General features: G+C 45.1%; 3 protein-coding genes across 3 annotated transcripts; all 3 read right to left on the bottom strand.

Annotated features, from left to right (window-relative positions):
* Window positions 1-12: 12 nt before the first annotated feature.
* Window positions 13-3,437, bottom strand: BT62DRAFT_195878 (uncharacterized protein). Its single transcript, XM_043180015.1, has 11 exons — window positions 3,257-3,437; window positions 3,120-3,195; window positions 2,970-3,065; window positions 2,908-2,922; window positions 2,474-2,860; window positions 2,170-2,424; window positions 2,010-2,110; window positions 1,912-1,960; window positions 1,717-1,858; window positions 588-1,668; window positions 13-533 (listed from the first exon to the last, which is right to left on the bottom strand). The coding sequence occupies exons 1-11, from the start codon at window positions 3,314-3,316 to the stop codon at window positions 102-104; spliced, it is 2,694 nt and encodes an 897-aa protein (XP_043038381.1). The 5' UTR covers window positions 3,317-3,437; the 3' UTR covers window positions 13-101.
* Window positions 3,438-3,699: 262 nt separating this feature from the next.
* On the bottom strand, window positions 3,700-7,058 carry BT62DRAFT_981292 (uncharacterized protein; the record flags this gene model as incomplete). Its single annotated transcript, XM_043189587.1, has 11 exons — window positions 3,700-4,164; window positions 4,219-4,306; window positions 4,358-4,530; window positions 4,580-4,675; window positions 4,756-4,893; window positions 4,954-5,188; window positions 5,242-6,146; window positions 6,197-6,350; window positions 6,398-6,568; window positions 6,616-6,738; window positions 6,790-7,058. The coding sequence occupies 11 exons, from the start codon at window positions 7,056-7,058 to the stop codon at window positions 3,700-3,702; spliced, it is 2,817 nt and encodes a 938-aa protein (XP_043038380.1).
* Window positions 7,059-7,192: 134 nt separating this feature from the next.
* Window positions 7,193-8,584, bottom strand: BT62DRAFT_969988 (uncharacterized protein; the record flags this gene model as incomplete). Its single annotated transcript, XM_043188964.1, has 4 exons — window positions 8,520-8,584; window positions 8,242-8,469; window positions 7,889-8,191; window positions 7,193-7,833 (listed from the first exon to the last, which is right to left on the bottom strand). The coding sequence occupies exons 1-4, from the start codon at window positions 8,563-8,565 to the stop codon at window positions 7,193-7,195; spliced, it is 1,218 nt and encodes a 405-aa protein (XP_043038379.1). The 5' UTR covers window positions 8,566-8,584.
* Window positions 8,585-16,156: the final 7,572 nt, after the last annotated feature.

The following is a 16,156-nucleotide window of genomic DNA, read 5'->3' as shown; positions in this document are numbered from 1 at the left end:
AAGCAGAGCATTAGGCACTATGACAACTTACAACGGTCATATGGACATACTACGAACATCACAGATATCTGAAAAATCATCATGAAAGTCATGCATTTGAATCAGCCCTGATTTGCTGCAGTCTGAACAACAATCACGCCCGACCCACATCTCGCCAGAATGAAGGAAGTCGCCACATCCCCCATAGTCTTCTTCACTTCTGATCCAACATGGCCATGCTCGTCCATCAGTACTTTCATCTCCTTAGAATGGCTCTCCACCGCCAGCCTCCTCGAGCGACCGATCAAGACTAGCATGCGTTTCCCCTTCACCGCCTCAATCTCTTCATTCGCAGCTGCTATGATGGCATGCAAGGGAATAGGTGAAATCAACTCTCGAAATTCCATCCGTTTGAGTGCCTCCTGGGAGGGGTATACTGATGTGTGGGTGGGTGATGTATAGCGGCTCCATATGATGTTGTCCGCCGTTTCGGACTGCAGTCGGGTCTCTGTTGTGGCGTGCCCGTAGACAGTATCTGGGAAGGTATTTGTGACCTGAATGTAAGATTAGCATGATGATAACTGTCGATCATAGGCAAAAATACTTGCCGATGCAATGGTAAGCTCAGCATGTGCCTCCACTGCTCCCTTCTCTTCACCGATATGAGCAGCCTCGACAGGTGCTATAGGAACTTCTGAATCTCGTCTCATTACCCGCACAATTGTCGCAGTGGTCTTCGGATTCTCGCAGAGTTGAGCAGCAAAGTCCACTGCCAAACGATCATCAGGACCGCCGAAGAAGGGAAGGAATATATGATGAGAACTGCCAATGAACATTCCCGGAGTGCTTTGATCTACAAAGAGGGCGACGTCCTTTTTAGCACAAGCGAACACACCTCGAACGAACTGTGAATGAAGTGCTGCGGATTTATCTGTGGGTGCATTTGTTCTGAAGAGAGCTTCGAATGGATTGTTCGGAGGGTTTCTGGGCGACACAGTCATGTTTTCGAGCAGATAATTATCATTGGAGGTAGAAGAGGAAAGCCAAGGCAGCATGATCATCTCGGAGCCACTATCGCACGCGTTGTCCACAACGGATTGCGAGAGGTCATCGTATGGTACGATGGACAATGCGGTACTCATGACCAAATCATTAAGCTGACCGAACATCTTGAAAATGGAGAGAAGGGGATCGCTGAGCAATATCGACTCGGCCGCCGAAGACCTCATAACCGCTGAGGTACGATCCGAGAGCTCGATGAGCCGGAGCGCTTCGATGGAAGGCGCTGCGCTCTTTAGTCTCATCAAACTCTTTTTGGATCCTGACACATTGTCGTCCGAAGTGGGGATAGCAGGAATAGATTGCTGAATCAACTGCGCCATGACCATCATTCCTGGGACATGCTCGAGTTTGTCGAGAACGACTGTGAACCGAGTCTTGAATAAACCTGCTTCGGTCTCTCTTGGAATTCGTCCCGAAGACCGCTCTTCTTCATTCCCATCAGATACGTTGTTAAAGTTGGCTCCTGTTGCAGCCACACGAACACGACATTCCTGGGGGTAAAAGAAGGTAACAAGAGGTGTGGTGGCAAACGTGAGGATCAAAGCCTCTAGAACAAACATGGAGAAAACTCTTTGTGTTAGAATGCCTGCAGACAATCCGACGTTAAGTACGATGAGCTCCACGAGTCTGTAGTAACCTTAATGTTGTGAACAATGCGAAAAAACATACACCTACCCTTTGCAACTCATCAACGAGCCGATTGCGCCAGATTCTCGCCAGCTAAAACGAGCCGCAAACCTTGCGGAGAGGGTACAGCCACCAAACTTTCCAATGAAGGCCGTTGAGACGATACCAACTGTGTAGGCCCAAGTTATTCCTAGATATGAATATGTAAGAGAAGTCCTTGTTGATTCCACACTCGTGACGCACCATTATTCAGGAGACCTAGATCAGTCGATAGACCGGACAGAGTGAAATACTAACGGTACCATGAGAACAAACTACGATCGAAGTCTAAGGGAACGTACAAGCGGAAGGAAGATAATTGAGACCATGTCTTCCAACTTTTCGGTCAAGTGAATGGCCAAATTACCTTCCCGAGGAACAATGATTCCGGCAAGGAAGGCACCTGCGCGGAAGTTACATTAGTATCAGGATTAGGCAAAGTCGAACATAAATGTAACATACCAAAGATAGCATGAACGCCAATAACATCTGTGAAGAAAGCTGATCCGAACACCAGCAAAATAGTCACAGTCATGAAGAACATAGTTGGGCCATTTTCAATGGATCCAGTTTTCCGAGCTAACCATGCCAGAGCCCTTTTAACGCCGAGCAGCAAAAAAAGCGTCCAGCCCACACAGACCATCAATATCCAAAGAGCAGTGAGGCCTGATCCCGCATTGACCATGGCTACTGAGAGGGCCAGAAGCGTCCATCCCACTATCGAATATGAGAATACCTTCAGGACAACAGACATGCAAGCTCTCACCAATGTCATTTGCGACGCCGGCCGAAAGAACGACAATGCCAACTGTCGTGTCGAGGAGCTTGAGTTCGGTGAGAATCCGACAAAGAACTGGGAAGGCAGTAATGGAAAACGCGACACCAGCAAATAGCATGAAGTGTGTAAACGCGATGTCTTCCGGGATGAACTGTTTATATACAGGATAGGACAAAGCTGCCCCCAGGCCGAAGGGAAGAGCCATACCAGCCAGACCGACAGAAGCGGAGAGCCTAGCATTGCGTATGACGACCCCCGCATCTATTTCGAGACCAACGAGGAAGAGAAAGAGGCATAGGCCAATGTTGGCAACTAGGGACAGGTAAGGCCGCGAGTCCTGAGGAAATATGTGCTCTGTGAATCCAGGTATGCGACCTGGATAGTATTAGAGATGGGAAAGGTTTTACGGAAGGCTAACACACCAAATGCAGTGGGACCTTAAAGAAACTGAGCCAAGGTGAGAAAAAGTTAACGAGCAACATACCGAGAAGAATGCCACCCAAAACCTCCGCGATGACCTTTGGCTGGCGTATCTTGCGTAGTCCAAGGCTCAGAAAACTCGCAGTCGCGACAATTATGCCTACAAGGAAGATTTCTGTCAGACTGCGCGTGCACGGACAGCGGTCGCGCTCACCGACTTGAATGATCCACAGTCGGATTGGATCATTAGTATTGACCTCCGTAGGATCCTTTCCACTCAACAAACCGCCCTATGTGACAGAGACAGACATTCAAAAAAGGACAGATAAGGCAATTGGAGAGTCTCCTGACCTGGTCCTGGGCGGTGCGTTTGTTGAAAAGAGTGACGATGGTGGTGGAGAACTCTGGCATCGAAAGAGAACAGCTGAGCAGTTAGGGTGCCGGTGGCAGTTATGATAAGGGGATTAAAGAAAGAATAAAAGCGGCAGAGGCAAGGGAGACAGAGGCAAAGGAGACATGGCTGTTTTATGCAAGGATGGTGGGACGAGAATTCGGTGATATCATGATCATTTGACTCTCCTTGTTCCGGAATCACTGATGCTGGTGCCCACACATCCATGTGTCTACAGCGACAGTCGCTATCCCCTATGATCCTGAAATAAGGCTACTCGAGCACAGTCGAGCACCCATCACTGCGACGGACTGTTCCTTGGCGTCGGTCCGCATCCTTCCTGCTCTGGTCCTGAGCGGGGTCCGATTCCAAGCTCAGCTAACTGCGAGATTTTGCTTTTACTTTAACGTTCACCTCTATGTATAAACTGATAGCATGCCTTTCCCGGTGCCACTCCCAAAATATCCTGCACCCGCCTCAGATCCATCTCGCAAAGCTCTCTCACGTTCCTCACTTTGCTCATCACGTACTTTATGTTCTTCGCTGATATGCCTGGGAGCGACCTCAACAGCTCTTCAGCAGCCGCATTGATACCGGCGACGGAATCGGGATCTTCTTCAGCACCGATTGCTATTGCCTTCGCTGGATCAGGCTCTGCGCGGTCCATCTTTAGGTCCTTAAATATCTCAGCGGTGGCGTATGGACTTGATGACCATATTATGCGAACACGAGGAAAAGTGAGGGTGAGAAGCACGATTTTTGACTGGATCGACGGAGATGTATAATCATACTCTGTGGGATTCCCTGTCGCCTTCTTTGAGGAAAATCGATTGTTTGTTTTGGCGTAAGACTTCATGTCTGATATAATCTATGGATGACGTTAAGACGCTTGATGTGTTAACGGAGACCCGTTGGAACTGACCTCAAGTGAGAAGGCCTTATCTTCTTCAAATTCAATGAGTAAGACCGGGTTTTTGTAATGAACAGACATCAGTTCACATTGCGTGTACCTATGACTCAGGTATTAGCTTCTAGGTACGACGGCATTAAGTGGGACTTACAAACGCCCATTGTTAAAGGAAGAAACAAGGTCCGCCAAACTCTTTCTTTCCACGCAGATCTCCGGTGTCAAGATGTAATCACCGACAGTCAAGGTCGCGGGAATAACAAGCAGATTCGTAGCATGCAGTAGCGACGGTAGCGTGGACCGGAACTCTCTCATGTCCACAATGACCTGAGATCACTAAGACAAAGTCGCCATTGTTAAAGGAAGGCATACATACCCTAGAAGGGTCCTTATTCAGTTCTCTCCTGCCACCTGCAATTCTTGTACTAATTGTCTTGATTATCTCGTCACTGGATGATGCCTTCTTGGGGTCCTCTAATATCGGCAACAACATTGACTTGGGAAACAAAGTTATTAGCAGCCTATCTTCACGAATAAGAGTTAAAACTATACCCCTCGCTCTCTGATCAGCCGCTCAAAGCTCTCCTTCTCCCGGCGGATACCCGCTAAGTACTTGTGCTCTTCGCACGAGTTGGCGTACACCATATGGTACACACGTACCGATAGGCCAGGATTTGAACACTTATACACCTGAGTTATCACGAAACGTCATTGCTCAGATAGGAAAATTGAACAAGAACCCAATCCTACCTCTACCCTCCGAATAAACTCCATACAAGGCTCGAACATGACGATGAACCGCGGCTTGATCTCGTCCAGCATCCTATCATCCGTGTCATCAGAATACGGTCGAATCAGAACAGTCTGGGCGGGCGGTAGGAGACCGTAGTGTGCATCGAAGTCGGGCTCAAAATTCAATGAAGTGAGATCAACAATATTCGCAACATCTTCATCGTTAAGAAGCTTGAGTTCACCATAGTTCCAGCTGGACAAAGACATCAGGCAACAGGAACAAGAGAAGTAGTAGAAATTGCCCACAGATCTTCAGTAATAGCTTCAGGTGCCTCGCTAGGTTGCCTTCCCGAAGATGCAGCTCCAGGGCCACCACCTCTAATCCTGCGTCTGTTAGCTTTCCTATCAGCTTTATCTCTATCCTTCTTCTTCAGCGCTTCATCTAAAACGTCATCCAGATCATCTCCCTGTCCCTGGTTCGTACCCCGAGTCGGAGTTTTCCTGTCTTTGGCAGCACAGCTCTTCCAGAACAACCATGTTTTCAACTTCTTCATCATCAACTTCCTTCCCCATTCCCCCTTTGGTCGTGTCTGGTCCAAGGAGGCCATAAACTCATTCAAAAGGTTGCAGGTAGTGATCGACGAACACATAACCAATGTCGTATTCGTCCCAGGAGCACTGTTAAACGCACGATTACCTTCGATTTTGATAATTTCTCCTTCAATCTCCTCCAGCACCTCTGCGAGCAGACTCCACTTGGGTAGTTCTTCGAGCACAGGATCCATACGGGGCGGAATCCACCTTGGATGGTCACCATTGGTATCTGGTCTCTTACCCTGTATCTCATCTAAGACTTGCCAAGCATCATCGTCGTCATCCAGTCGAGAAGCCGTAGGGACGCTCAACGTAAAACAGCGGCGCTTAGCTACTGAAAATACAATGTTGGCAGTGTCAGTGAGCATCCATTGGCTTTTTGCTCCACCTCCAGCGGAGGTGCTGTTGGAAGCAATGAGAGTTTCACAGAAAGAGTGAAACTGAAGTGGGTCGTAAGTGAGCAGATACCATACGAGTCGTCGGAGAACGCCCAAGTCTCGCACAAGAGCTTTCGTGCTGGACCCGACCTTGTTCCACACTGGGTCAAGCTGTTTGCGGACAATATGGTCAAAGGAGGAGAAATAAGCCGCTGGAAGGGCCAATGTGTCGAGGTCAAGCTACACTAATGTCAAAGCTAACGGGAATCAAGATAGATATAGTGACTTGCCTCTGTACGCGACCGTCGAAGTTCAGCCAAAGTCGTGTTCATGCACTGTACAATAGCACTGTGGATCTCTTCCATTGACGTAGTCAGATGCTGTGATAGTTCGACAACGTCTGCACGCTTTCTTTCTAGAACTCTTTTGATATCTTGATGAAACCTGTACGATAATGAGTGGTGTATTCGGTGGAAGAAACATGTCGTTACCTCGGCCATATGTGAACCTTCCTCAGCCTCAGTTCCTTCATTACATTCTTTAAAGGTGACAGACCGCTAGTGATGTGTTCCGGCTGGTCGGTGAAGGCCTTTAGGAATCCGCTGTCATTCTTTTCACGATACAGTCGCGTAATGAATGAAACCAGATGCAGAGGAGAGACTCTGTAAAAAAGATGAGCAGCTGAGGTAACGGTGTGATAGCAACGCACCTTTCCGCGTGAAGCACTATGATGCCTGTTATGAGGTTAATGGGAATGTCATTCTGTAACATGTCGACTACAAGGATACGCGATGTGACTGATATGAGGCCGCCATTCTTGTACAGGTTCTGCCTAGCTAACGATGAGGAAGGCGGCGGCGACAGAGAAAAAGAGACGACGCACCTGTCCTTGCTCGTCCCAGTCTCATAACCAACGACTCGCAATCCTGGCTTCCTGCAGCCCATGATGCCCAGCTCTTCGCCGATTTCCGTCTCTTCTTCTGGCGTGGCATTCACGAGTAGGACGAGGTTCTGTGGCGAATCGTATATTTTCATAAGAGTGCATATTATTCGTCGTAATCCCAGTCCGCGAGCGAGAATAATTAGTTCCGAAGTAGACGGGTCATGAATTTCCTGGATAATCTTGGTGTGAAAGGGCAATAGAGTTGACATTATCGTATTAAGGGCACGTCAAAGTGCGAATCCCATCTGGGCATGTGGTGGTTACAAGTCAAGCAGTTCGAGTCCAGATTTCACGAATTCAAAGGTATACATATTGAAGGATTCTGGATAGAATACAAACATAGCTACTCTATATGATGTATTTCAGATTCAGACACGTTCTGTTCATCGTCGACGTCGGCATCATCCTCCACATCCTCCTCCTCATCTTCGTCGCTGTCATCTTCGTCACTTTCAATGAAAATCAGTGATACATACTCATCGCCAAGCTGGCCATTAGCAGACGAATGTTTCTCAAGGGAGTTACCATTAGAGCCAGATCCGAGGATTGTCGAGGGAGTAGGATCACTGTAGATTAAACTTGCTGGGTCACCTGTTGAGCTCGTTACAGGTTTCCTGCGGTTAGCCCTGATAACATGAGGAAGCTTGCACCCCTTGGTTGTACAAGTACCCTTCTCAGCAAAATCAGGGCACTCTCTAACGTGCTGTTTGTCGCAGTCCAGTCCTTTCTCGCAGTATCCGAGAACAGCAAAATCGCGGCATACGCCTTGGCGAGCGCCTACATTGACATGCGGAAAAGGACAATTCTCGCGAGTGCAGCGACCCTTATTGGCGAAGTGGAGACATAGAGGTGTACGTTCAGGTGTCGGATCATGGGATAAGAGGCAAGCATTATTGGAACAGTTGCCTTGCAAGAAGTTCCAGCAGATAGCCACTTTGTCGGGGTCGTGATTATACATGCACGTAAGACCGCGGCTGCAGACACCTGCGTATAAGAAATCGTGATGAACATGAACCGAGAAAAATGAGTGGCAACACACCTGTGGTAGAGAACCGAGGGCATGGCTTGTCGATATACTTCATGCGTTTCTGGGCGAGTTTCCGGGCTCTGGGAACAATAATCAGATTGAACATGAGGTGGGAGTCCTGTGGCGGGACGGACTGATAAGGCCTTCGGCTGTTAGCCAGGGTCATATTTCGATTGGCGGGTGTGCCTCGTCGACCGCGAATGGGCTTTGACTTGTATACACGGTTGTTGGCGATAAGGTGACCAGACTTTCTTGAGAACGATTGTGGTTGTATAGCTGTAGATGCTGGTGATTTCTGCGCGGATGGTCTCGGAACTACGAGAAAACATTCAGCACTTGATAGATGGAAGAAGAAAAGAGCTCACGATCTTTACGGACAAGCGACCGCGATGATGACTGAAAGGCAACGCCATTAAGGACAACTTCCTTCACTTGATGCAACTGCGACGGTCGGCTATCTGACGGTAGTATTGCTGGGCGAATGTAGGTATTCCGTGCCTTGTAAACTGGCTTGTAATTGGGGTTCACGTAGGTATTGCTCCTTTGAGATCTTGATGGGTCTGAAGATGTAGCCTTGTGAGAATTGATGGTGGCTAATGGAATCATTAGGCTCGAGGACATAATAGTGAACACTAGACTTTACCGGTAAGCCTCGCTATTTCACTTTTCATCTGTGCTTCAGATGCCATGATTGCTGAGTGATGGTGGTTCGAAGTAAGGTTGTCTTTGTTTGGTTGTGTTGCTATCTCACATGCCTGTCAATCAAGGTCGAACACGTGGTGTCAAAGCTCAACTGCCTGGCGAGCACTTGCACTTCAGTGCAACATTATTCTGAACCTTCTCCAGAGATCTTCTGAGAAATCTGGAATCTTTTTGGCCAGACTCCTTGAATCTATTCCTCATCTTCTTATGCTTATTGCAGGTCAATCTAGGCACCTGTCACTGAGTCTATCTTTGGTCAGAAAAGGTAATATCATTGACCTGCTACCCAAGCCTGTGTCCGAGCTCTGGACACATGAGTGCCATTGAGTTAAGTACCATTGGATGAACTCATTACTGAGTTGCCTGAGGCTTGTCTGAGTTGAGGATAATGCAGAAATCTTTCTGAACCTTCATGGAATTATTCTCCAACATTACTCTACCTTCTTGGCATAAAATCCATCCTTCATGCAGCTTTTCTTCATTCTCAAATATATAGGAGTACCCATTTAACCCTTAACTTATGAACCTACCAGTCTTTATAATCTTGTTATGATTTTTTCCTCATCTAATTGCAACCATATCTAATCATGACTCAACCTTTCTTATCAGCCAAGCTATCTAATCAAGAATATATCTAATCCCAGAAGATCTTATCCAATCCACTCATTTCCCACTCATATATGGCACTGAAACTGCACCAAGTGCACACCAAGACTGTGCATCATCATATTTCTTATTGGAACTCATCATTCACCAGCAGTCTACCATATTGGACCAGCAAGGATTACTGCAGCACACTAGTATCACTCTGCTCAGACACTGCTCCAGCATGGACTCAGTGCACTTGCTTTAAGAAGGAAATTATGTAAAAGAATTTCAATATGAGAATAACTAGATACAATTGAAGTGAGCTCAGCTGTTACAGTTAACAGATGAGGAGAGCAACCAACAACTATTCATGCATAAATAGCTGCTGAGACAAGAAATATAGGTACAAATATAAAGAAGATCATGGAATGAAAAAGCCATAATTAGATATCACAAGCATCATAGCAATGTGTTTGTCTATGCATCACTCAGAATTTCAACATTCTCCTTCAAACATGATGTTGTAGACAAGGTTCAGCCATAAAATGCTTTACCTTTGGAGAAGGTAAGGGTTTGGTAAGAATATCAGCCATCCTATCTGATGACAGTAGATCAAATGAATTTTGCTCTTCTCAATCACTCAGCATATGAAGTGAAAATGAATATCAATATGCTTGGTGTGAGAGTGGTATTGCTGGTTTTGGTGAGCAAAATAGCTGATTGGTTGTCAGACAGTAATAGGACAACATGAGTTAGATCTAGAAATAACTGTCCAATAAGTGAGCATAGCTATAGGGCTTCTTTTAATGTGTGTGTGAGTGCTACATATTCACTCTTGGTGGTGGACAAAGAGATAATTTCTTGTCTCTTTGAACTCCAGGATATGGCCTCTCTGTCTATTAGGAAGGCATATTCTAGCATGGCATGTTGATCTTCTGCTATACTTCTATCTGCATCTGTATAACCTAGGAGTGATACATTTTGACCACTATACTGTTATGATTTTTCTATTCTTTCTTTTCTTTTCACCCTTATTCATGCTTAGTCAGAGCACTTAGACTGGTGCTTGGAACTGTGGGACTGGTTTGGTCAGTGCTCTGATTATTGTTTCATGATATGTAGTGATGCCCTGACAACAAGACAACTAGCCTTTTGTAGGTAACCACAATGCTCTAGGACAATAGGCAGTATAGCACAGACATGTACAATTAGTAGTACTATATTTATCTAGGAGATAAATAGTATATAAGTAGCATAGTTGACATCATATATCCCTAGTCTCAAACTATTCTTTATTATCACCACTTTATCTCAAGTCAACTAGTATTGACCTTGAGACATAACTCTGCTATACAATAGTAGACTCAATCATAACTGTACAAACTTGATACAGTGGTTGTTTATCACATGTTAGTGATTATGTGTCACCTGAGTCTAACAATTAGTTCAAGACTTCTATTTCTCTTTTCTCATGTCTGCCATCAACATCACTACTACTAATCTCACTGATGAATTCTTTAAGCTACTAGCTTCTATTATAGGAACACTTTTAAGCTTACTTGTGATCATCACACTTTGCCATGGACATCAATCAGTTACAGCTTGAGTAGTCAGGCACTATCAATCTTTTTAACAAATCCAGCAAATCCTCAGGAATGTCATACTCAACCTCCCCCTCTATGACATCTCTCTCTCTGCCCAAGCCTCCTTCCAGCTCATGCTCAGAACTATACCTGAAGCTGGGAATAGTGGCATGAATGAAAGAGGCCTTCAGGAAGAAAAAGAATCCCAATGACCAACTTACCCCCCTCAAGCAGCTAGCCAATACAATGAGCATACAAACATGAGATTCAGGAACCCCTGAGTCCTGCCACACCTCTCTCTGGTCTCTGACTACAAAGACAAAAACCTCTCCAACAACTTCTTTGAGGAGTTGCCATCTCTCAACCCTTCCACTGCCCTCCATGAATCTGGCATTGGAGACCATGCTAGAGACTCCATTGATGAGGTTGGAAGACTTGCAGAAAGAGGGTCCAAGTATGCTACCTCTCAAGAGAGTCTCATTTCTCTGATCTTCAGCCCTCTTCTTTCAACCTCCAGTGACTTCTACTTACAATCCAAAACTATCAACACTAGAAGAGAAATAGAAGCCAAGAGATATGACCTTGATGATCCAAGAATCTTTGATTGACTGGATATAGAAGAGAGAGAGTTTGATCATCAGCAGTGGGAGGCCAACAAAGAATATTATAATGTACAGTACAAACAGCAAGCTTGAGAAGAGCAAGCAGCTGAGTGGGATCCTGCCTCAGTAGAATATTACAGATTGTACAAAGATAGAGAGAGAGACTTATACTACAAAGAGGAAGAAGGTATGTTTCCTGGAGTCAACAGAGGAGAGGCCCAGCAAATTGGAGTCACAACCCCTCCATCTCTCAGCCCAGGCAGCTATGATGGCAAGCCCCAAGAGTGGTCTGAGTGGAGCTCTGACAATGAAGCTGACCTCTGGTCTGCAGACCAGTAGGCTGATGCTGAAGTCTACACCACAGATGAAGCAAGAAACCTTGACAATGATTATGAGCCTCCACTCTCTACATATGAAGAAAGTATCAGGAGCAGCAGCTCTCTCTCCTCTGATGCCAGTTTTATCATCAATGAATATGGAATTCAGATCTCTCCTGGTGTCAGGGTCTCTGACTAAGCCCTCTGAAGATTCTTATGAGGATATATTGTCACCCTTTTCCTCAACAACAACTTCTACAATGACTTCCACCAATATAGTGAGAGAGTGGAGAGAGAGAGTGTGTGGTGAAGGAACAGCAAAGCTGGAGAAGCCAGACCTTCCTGACCTGATCAGCAGTCTTCTACTTGAACTAACACTCAAGCTGACAGGAAGCTCTCCAGTGATAATTTGTTCTCTTGAGCCACCTACCTATAACCAGCCTGATAACTCTCTTGAGGAGGACAATAAGGGAGGGAAGAACAGCAAGAACAGTGGAGACAATGTTTCCACTATGATTGACTCCTATCTACAATATGGGAATATGGATGAGGAAGACTGGAGCAGATAATCTAAGAAACCAGAGAGGAGAAATTTGAGGTATTATATCATGAGGAGGCAGCAACACTATGGAAGAAAGTCAGCTGGATAATGACTTCTCTGGATAGAAGGTATTTAGTCACTGATAATAAAGAATGAAGATATATTTTACAGTATGCCATGACTGACTATACTATTTACATTTACAACACCACACATCCAGAAAACTGGCTGAAGGCCTTACCAGCCTTCAAATACAAAATCTCACCAATGCTGAACATACTGTTAGTACCATCAAGATATGCTAAATACATCACATCAACTACCTGAACTCTTAGTGTCTGGCCATCATGAAGCATTGTAGCCAGCTGAGAAGCCATACCACGGGCTGAGTGACTCTGAGTACAAGAACCCCTACAATCTGTCAGCTTTTGAAATTCATGAACCAGAAAAGGAAGCTGGCTATTCACTGAAGCAGGACAGGCTACAGCTAAAGAAGCTGAGAGAGACAACTCTAAAGCCATATGGCTAGGTTTCACCATATGAAATAGACAAATTGTGCAGAAGAAAGCATGACCCAAAGAGAGTCCCATTACTGATGACAACTCTCTTCACTCATTCTCTGGACTCCCAGCTGAATAGAGACAACCACTGTTTGATGAATACCCCAACTCTATGGGAGCCCTATCTCAGAATGCAGCTATGTTACAGTGTAAACCCAATCTCCTCTGGACTCCTCATTTCTTTAAAGAGGCATCAGATAATATTGACTGGTTTATAGTTGACTGTGCACAGTATTTTGAGATATACATCATCTATCTCAGAGCAGACATGAATAAGATGGCCTTTGCTGCCTTCTACTTTAAAAGCAAGACCAAGCAATGGTGGATATTAATTGCTCTAATGCTACACTCTGCAATCTGCTGGCACTATTGATACTTCTCTTGGCTTGTCTTCAAGCAAATGATTTGAGACAAGTTTATCAATTCAGTGGTCCAAGAGGTCTACAAGAACAAGATGAAGGAGCTATGCATGGATGACAAGATTGCCAGTGAGTACTTTGATAAACTAGAGCAGTTAGAGATGCTGGCTGAGGTGCAAGAGAGTATTGATGACAATGGATGAATATGTTAGGAACATGCCAATCAAGTGGGCTTTAGTGCACATATGGAGACCAGCAGAGTGCATGGGCATCAACAAAGCTATTGGCAATATCACCTTTGAGTCAGAGCCCAAGGATCTGGATGGACAGAATGGAGTTCCATTGGAGAAATGAACAGAAGTATCCTTCAGAGTGGAATCTGATGGATGAGATAAGGAGGAGTTGAAGTGAGTGTGAAGTGTAGATGGCTTATCCAAGTTGATATTTGAACTGAGTAGTTACAATAGTTATACATGGCTTTATATACTAATGGTAGCTAATTCTGAGTTGGGTTCCATTGGGTTCTGATGTTAATATTTGCTACTGAGTTTGGGGTCTAGATATTACAATGTGAAATATGGATGTGAAATGATAATGGTAAAAATAAAATTAATAGGTAATGGGGAGCAGCCAGAGTCTAGTGGGTTTTCATGATTATATTTGTGGTTGGTTGAAGTGACACAGAGGCTGGCAGCATGCATGTAATAGTATCCCTCCATTAGCATTCTTGCTCTCAAGAGTGCAGATTCTGATGGCTGGTGGATTCACATGGAAGATTGTTGGTGGCTGTGGGAATTTTTTGCAACTTGGTCAGATACCACCACTATTGCCCTAACTATATTGCCTCCTGCTGTGTATTATTGCTCACATACTCCTGAGCCTTTGGTGAGGGAACCCACCTCTGATAGCCCTAAAGAAGCCAAGGAATTATTTCATCTGGAATGGCAGTTTATGGAGGAAGAATATGTGGAGGCTGTGGAGGGCCATTTGAAATGACAAGGAGAGCAGGAGCAGAAGGAAAAGATCTAGGTGGACCATATAGCCTGGGAGGTGTGAAAAAGGGAGCAGAAGGAGGAATTGGAGAGGAAGAGGGAGGAGATCTGGCAGGCCACAGAGAGGCAAGCTAAGGAGGTGAAGGAGGCATTGAGAGAGGCAGCTCGAAGGGAGGCTGAGGAGAGAGAGACCACAGAGGCCATAGTGAGGGCTTCAGTCTCAGAGGTAGGGCAGAAGGGAATGGTTATAGAGGATGGGTTGCAGATGACCTCTATAGAGGCCATTGATTTTCAGCTGTGTCAAGTGCTGGCAGAATGGTTTGGTCCTAGCTCCAGTCTTTGCTTCAAGAAGGTGACTGGCCATATGCTTCTGAAGTCCAATGGTGAGCAAGATAAGAGGACCAAGAGGGACAATGAGTCAGAAGAATCCAAGAGAACTCTGGAGAAGAGAAAGAGAGTGTGAGAGGGGAAAAGAAAGACAGTGGATCTGGCAGAGAAGGGCTGTAAATACAAGTTCAGGTCAAGGAGCATAGTGGATGGCAGTAGAGCAGAGATGGTTGCTAGTCCCAAGAAGCAGGTGAAGTTGGAAGTGGTGGGACTGGCAGAAGGTGAAGAGTTGTTGGATAGTGAAAGTAAGTGTTTTAGTTTTCTTGTATGGTTTGACTTAGCTTTTGTTCTCAGAAAGCTGTGTGTGCTGTTGCCAAGATGGTGCCTGTTGTTATGCATGCCTGGCCACTGAAGGCACCAGGTATGGGTAGACTTGTGCATATTGCAAGATTAAGAAGACTGCCTGTTCATTTAATTGGGGTGTCACTACAAGTGAGGTGATTAGTAGTATGAAGGTCTCTGCTGGTCTCCATCAACTTTCAAAATTAATATACAAGTTGATGCATCATATAGATGAGTTGGCAGATGAGATGGCAGCTGTTCATGGTACTGTGGCAGATCTTCAAGACAACTACAGTTCTGACAATATGTTGTCTCCTTTAGAGCTGTTTTTAGAGTCTGAGGTAGAGGCCTGGAAGAAGGCCCAACTGATTTTCAAGGATGAGAGGGATCAAGAGATAGAGAATCTTCAGGAGATGATATTGAAGAGGCTGAATGAGGATATAGAGGAGTTGAAAGAGCAGGAGGAGAGTTCAGATTCTGCTTCTTTGTAAAAAATATTTTGTATGAAATGTATATAGAAAAGAGTGTCAGATGTTGGTAGTGGACAAAAATGTAATTGCAAGATTTTTTGACTTTGAAAGTGTAGAAGAGATGATTGAATGGTGGTAATTAGTGGTTAGAATTGAAATAGTAAGATGGAGTGCTGGTGGTATCCAGAGTAGTATTGTATTAGGAATAGGATGTTTAAATGACTTTGGACAAGGATTCTGGTTTGCCTGAGTATCAATAGTGGAAGTCTTTAATGAATTCATCAGTGGAGAACTTGGAGGCCAGTAATCAAGCAAATTCTTTATTGGTATCTTCATAGCCTAGCCACTGGATCTTGTACAGCAGTGGGCAGCAGAACTGGCAGTCTAGTTTAGAGTTGAGGATTTGGGCTATTTTAAAATGTTCTTCTCTGTTGACTTTGACTGGAGACAGCAGTGGTTGGATTCAGTTAGGGATGGTGTTTTCTTCTACAGGTTCTAATTGTGACATATGGAAGACTGGATGAATGGACTGGAGATCTGGCAGAAGTCTCAGCATGAAGGAGTGGGAACCTGGTTGGGCTATGATTTTAAAAGGGCTGAGGTATTTCTCTGAGAATTTTTTAGTCAAATGGGTGGTTTTAATATGTTTGGAACTGAGATAGATCTTGTCCCCCACTGTGAATGGGAGTGCCAGAATCCAATGCTTGTCCACTTGGGTCTTGTAGCAAGCCTGAGCCTTGGAGATTTTGTCTTTTAATATTTGATAGAGTTCATCAAGGTTGACTGCAAAGTCTCAGGCCTGAGCAGAGGTGATGTCTCTTTTAGAGTGAATGGTGATGTTAGAGTAGTAGCCCTTATTGGCAAAAGATGGAGAAATTCCAGTGGACACATTAGGAG

This window comes from Guyanagaster necrorhizus (assembly GCF_019112545.1).
Source record: "Guyanagaster necrorhizus MCA 3950 unplaced genomic scaffold BT62scaffold_16, whole genome shotgun sequence".
NCBI lineage: Eukaryota > Fungi > Basidiomycota > Agaricomycetes > Agaricales > Physalacriaceae > Guyanagaster > Guyanagaster necrorhizus.
The sequence above is the reverse complement of the archived record's forward strand: the minus strand, read 5'-3'. Positions and strand labels throughout refer to the sequence as shown.

Bases quoted from the DNA above. Each gene is read 5' to 3' on its own strand.
- BT62DRAFT_195878 (XM_043180015.1), bottom strand. From the start codon at position 3,316: ATGCCAGAGTTCTCCACCACCATCGTCACTCTTTTCAACAAACGCACC. The intron at 1,859-1,911 runs GTGCGTCACGAG...ATTCATATCTAG, and splicing joins TCTAGGTCTCCTGAATAATG to GAATAACTTGGGCCTACACA. The intron at 1,669-1,716 runs GTAGGTGTATGT...AGGTTACTACAG, and splicing joins TCGTTGATGAGTTGCAAAGG to ACTCGTGGAGCTCATCGTAC.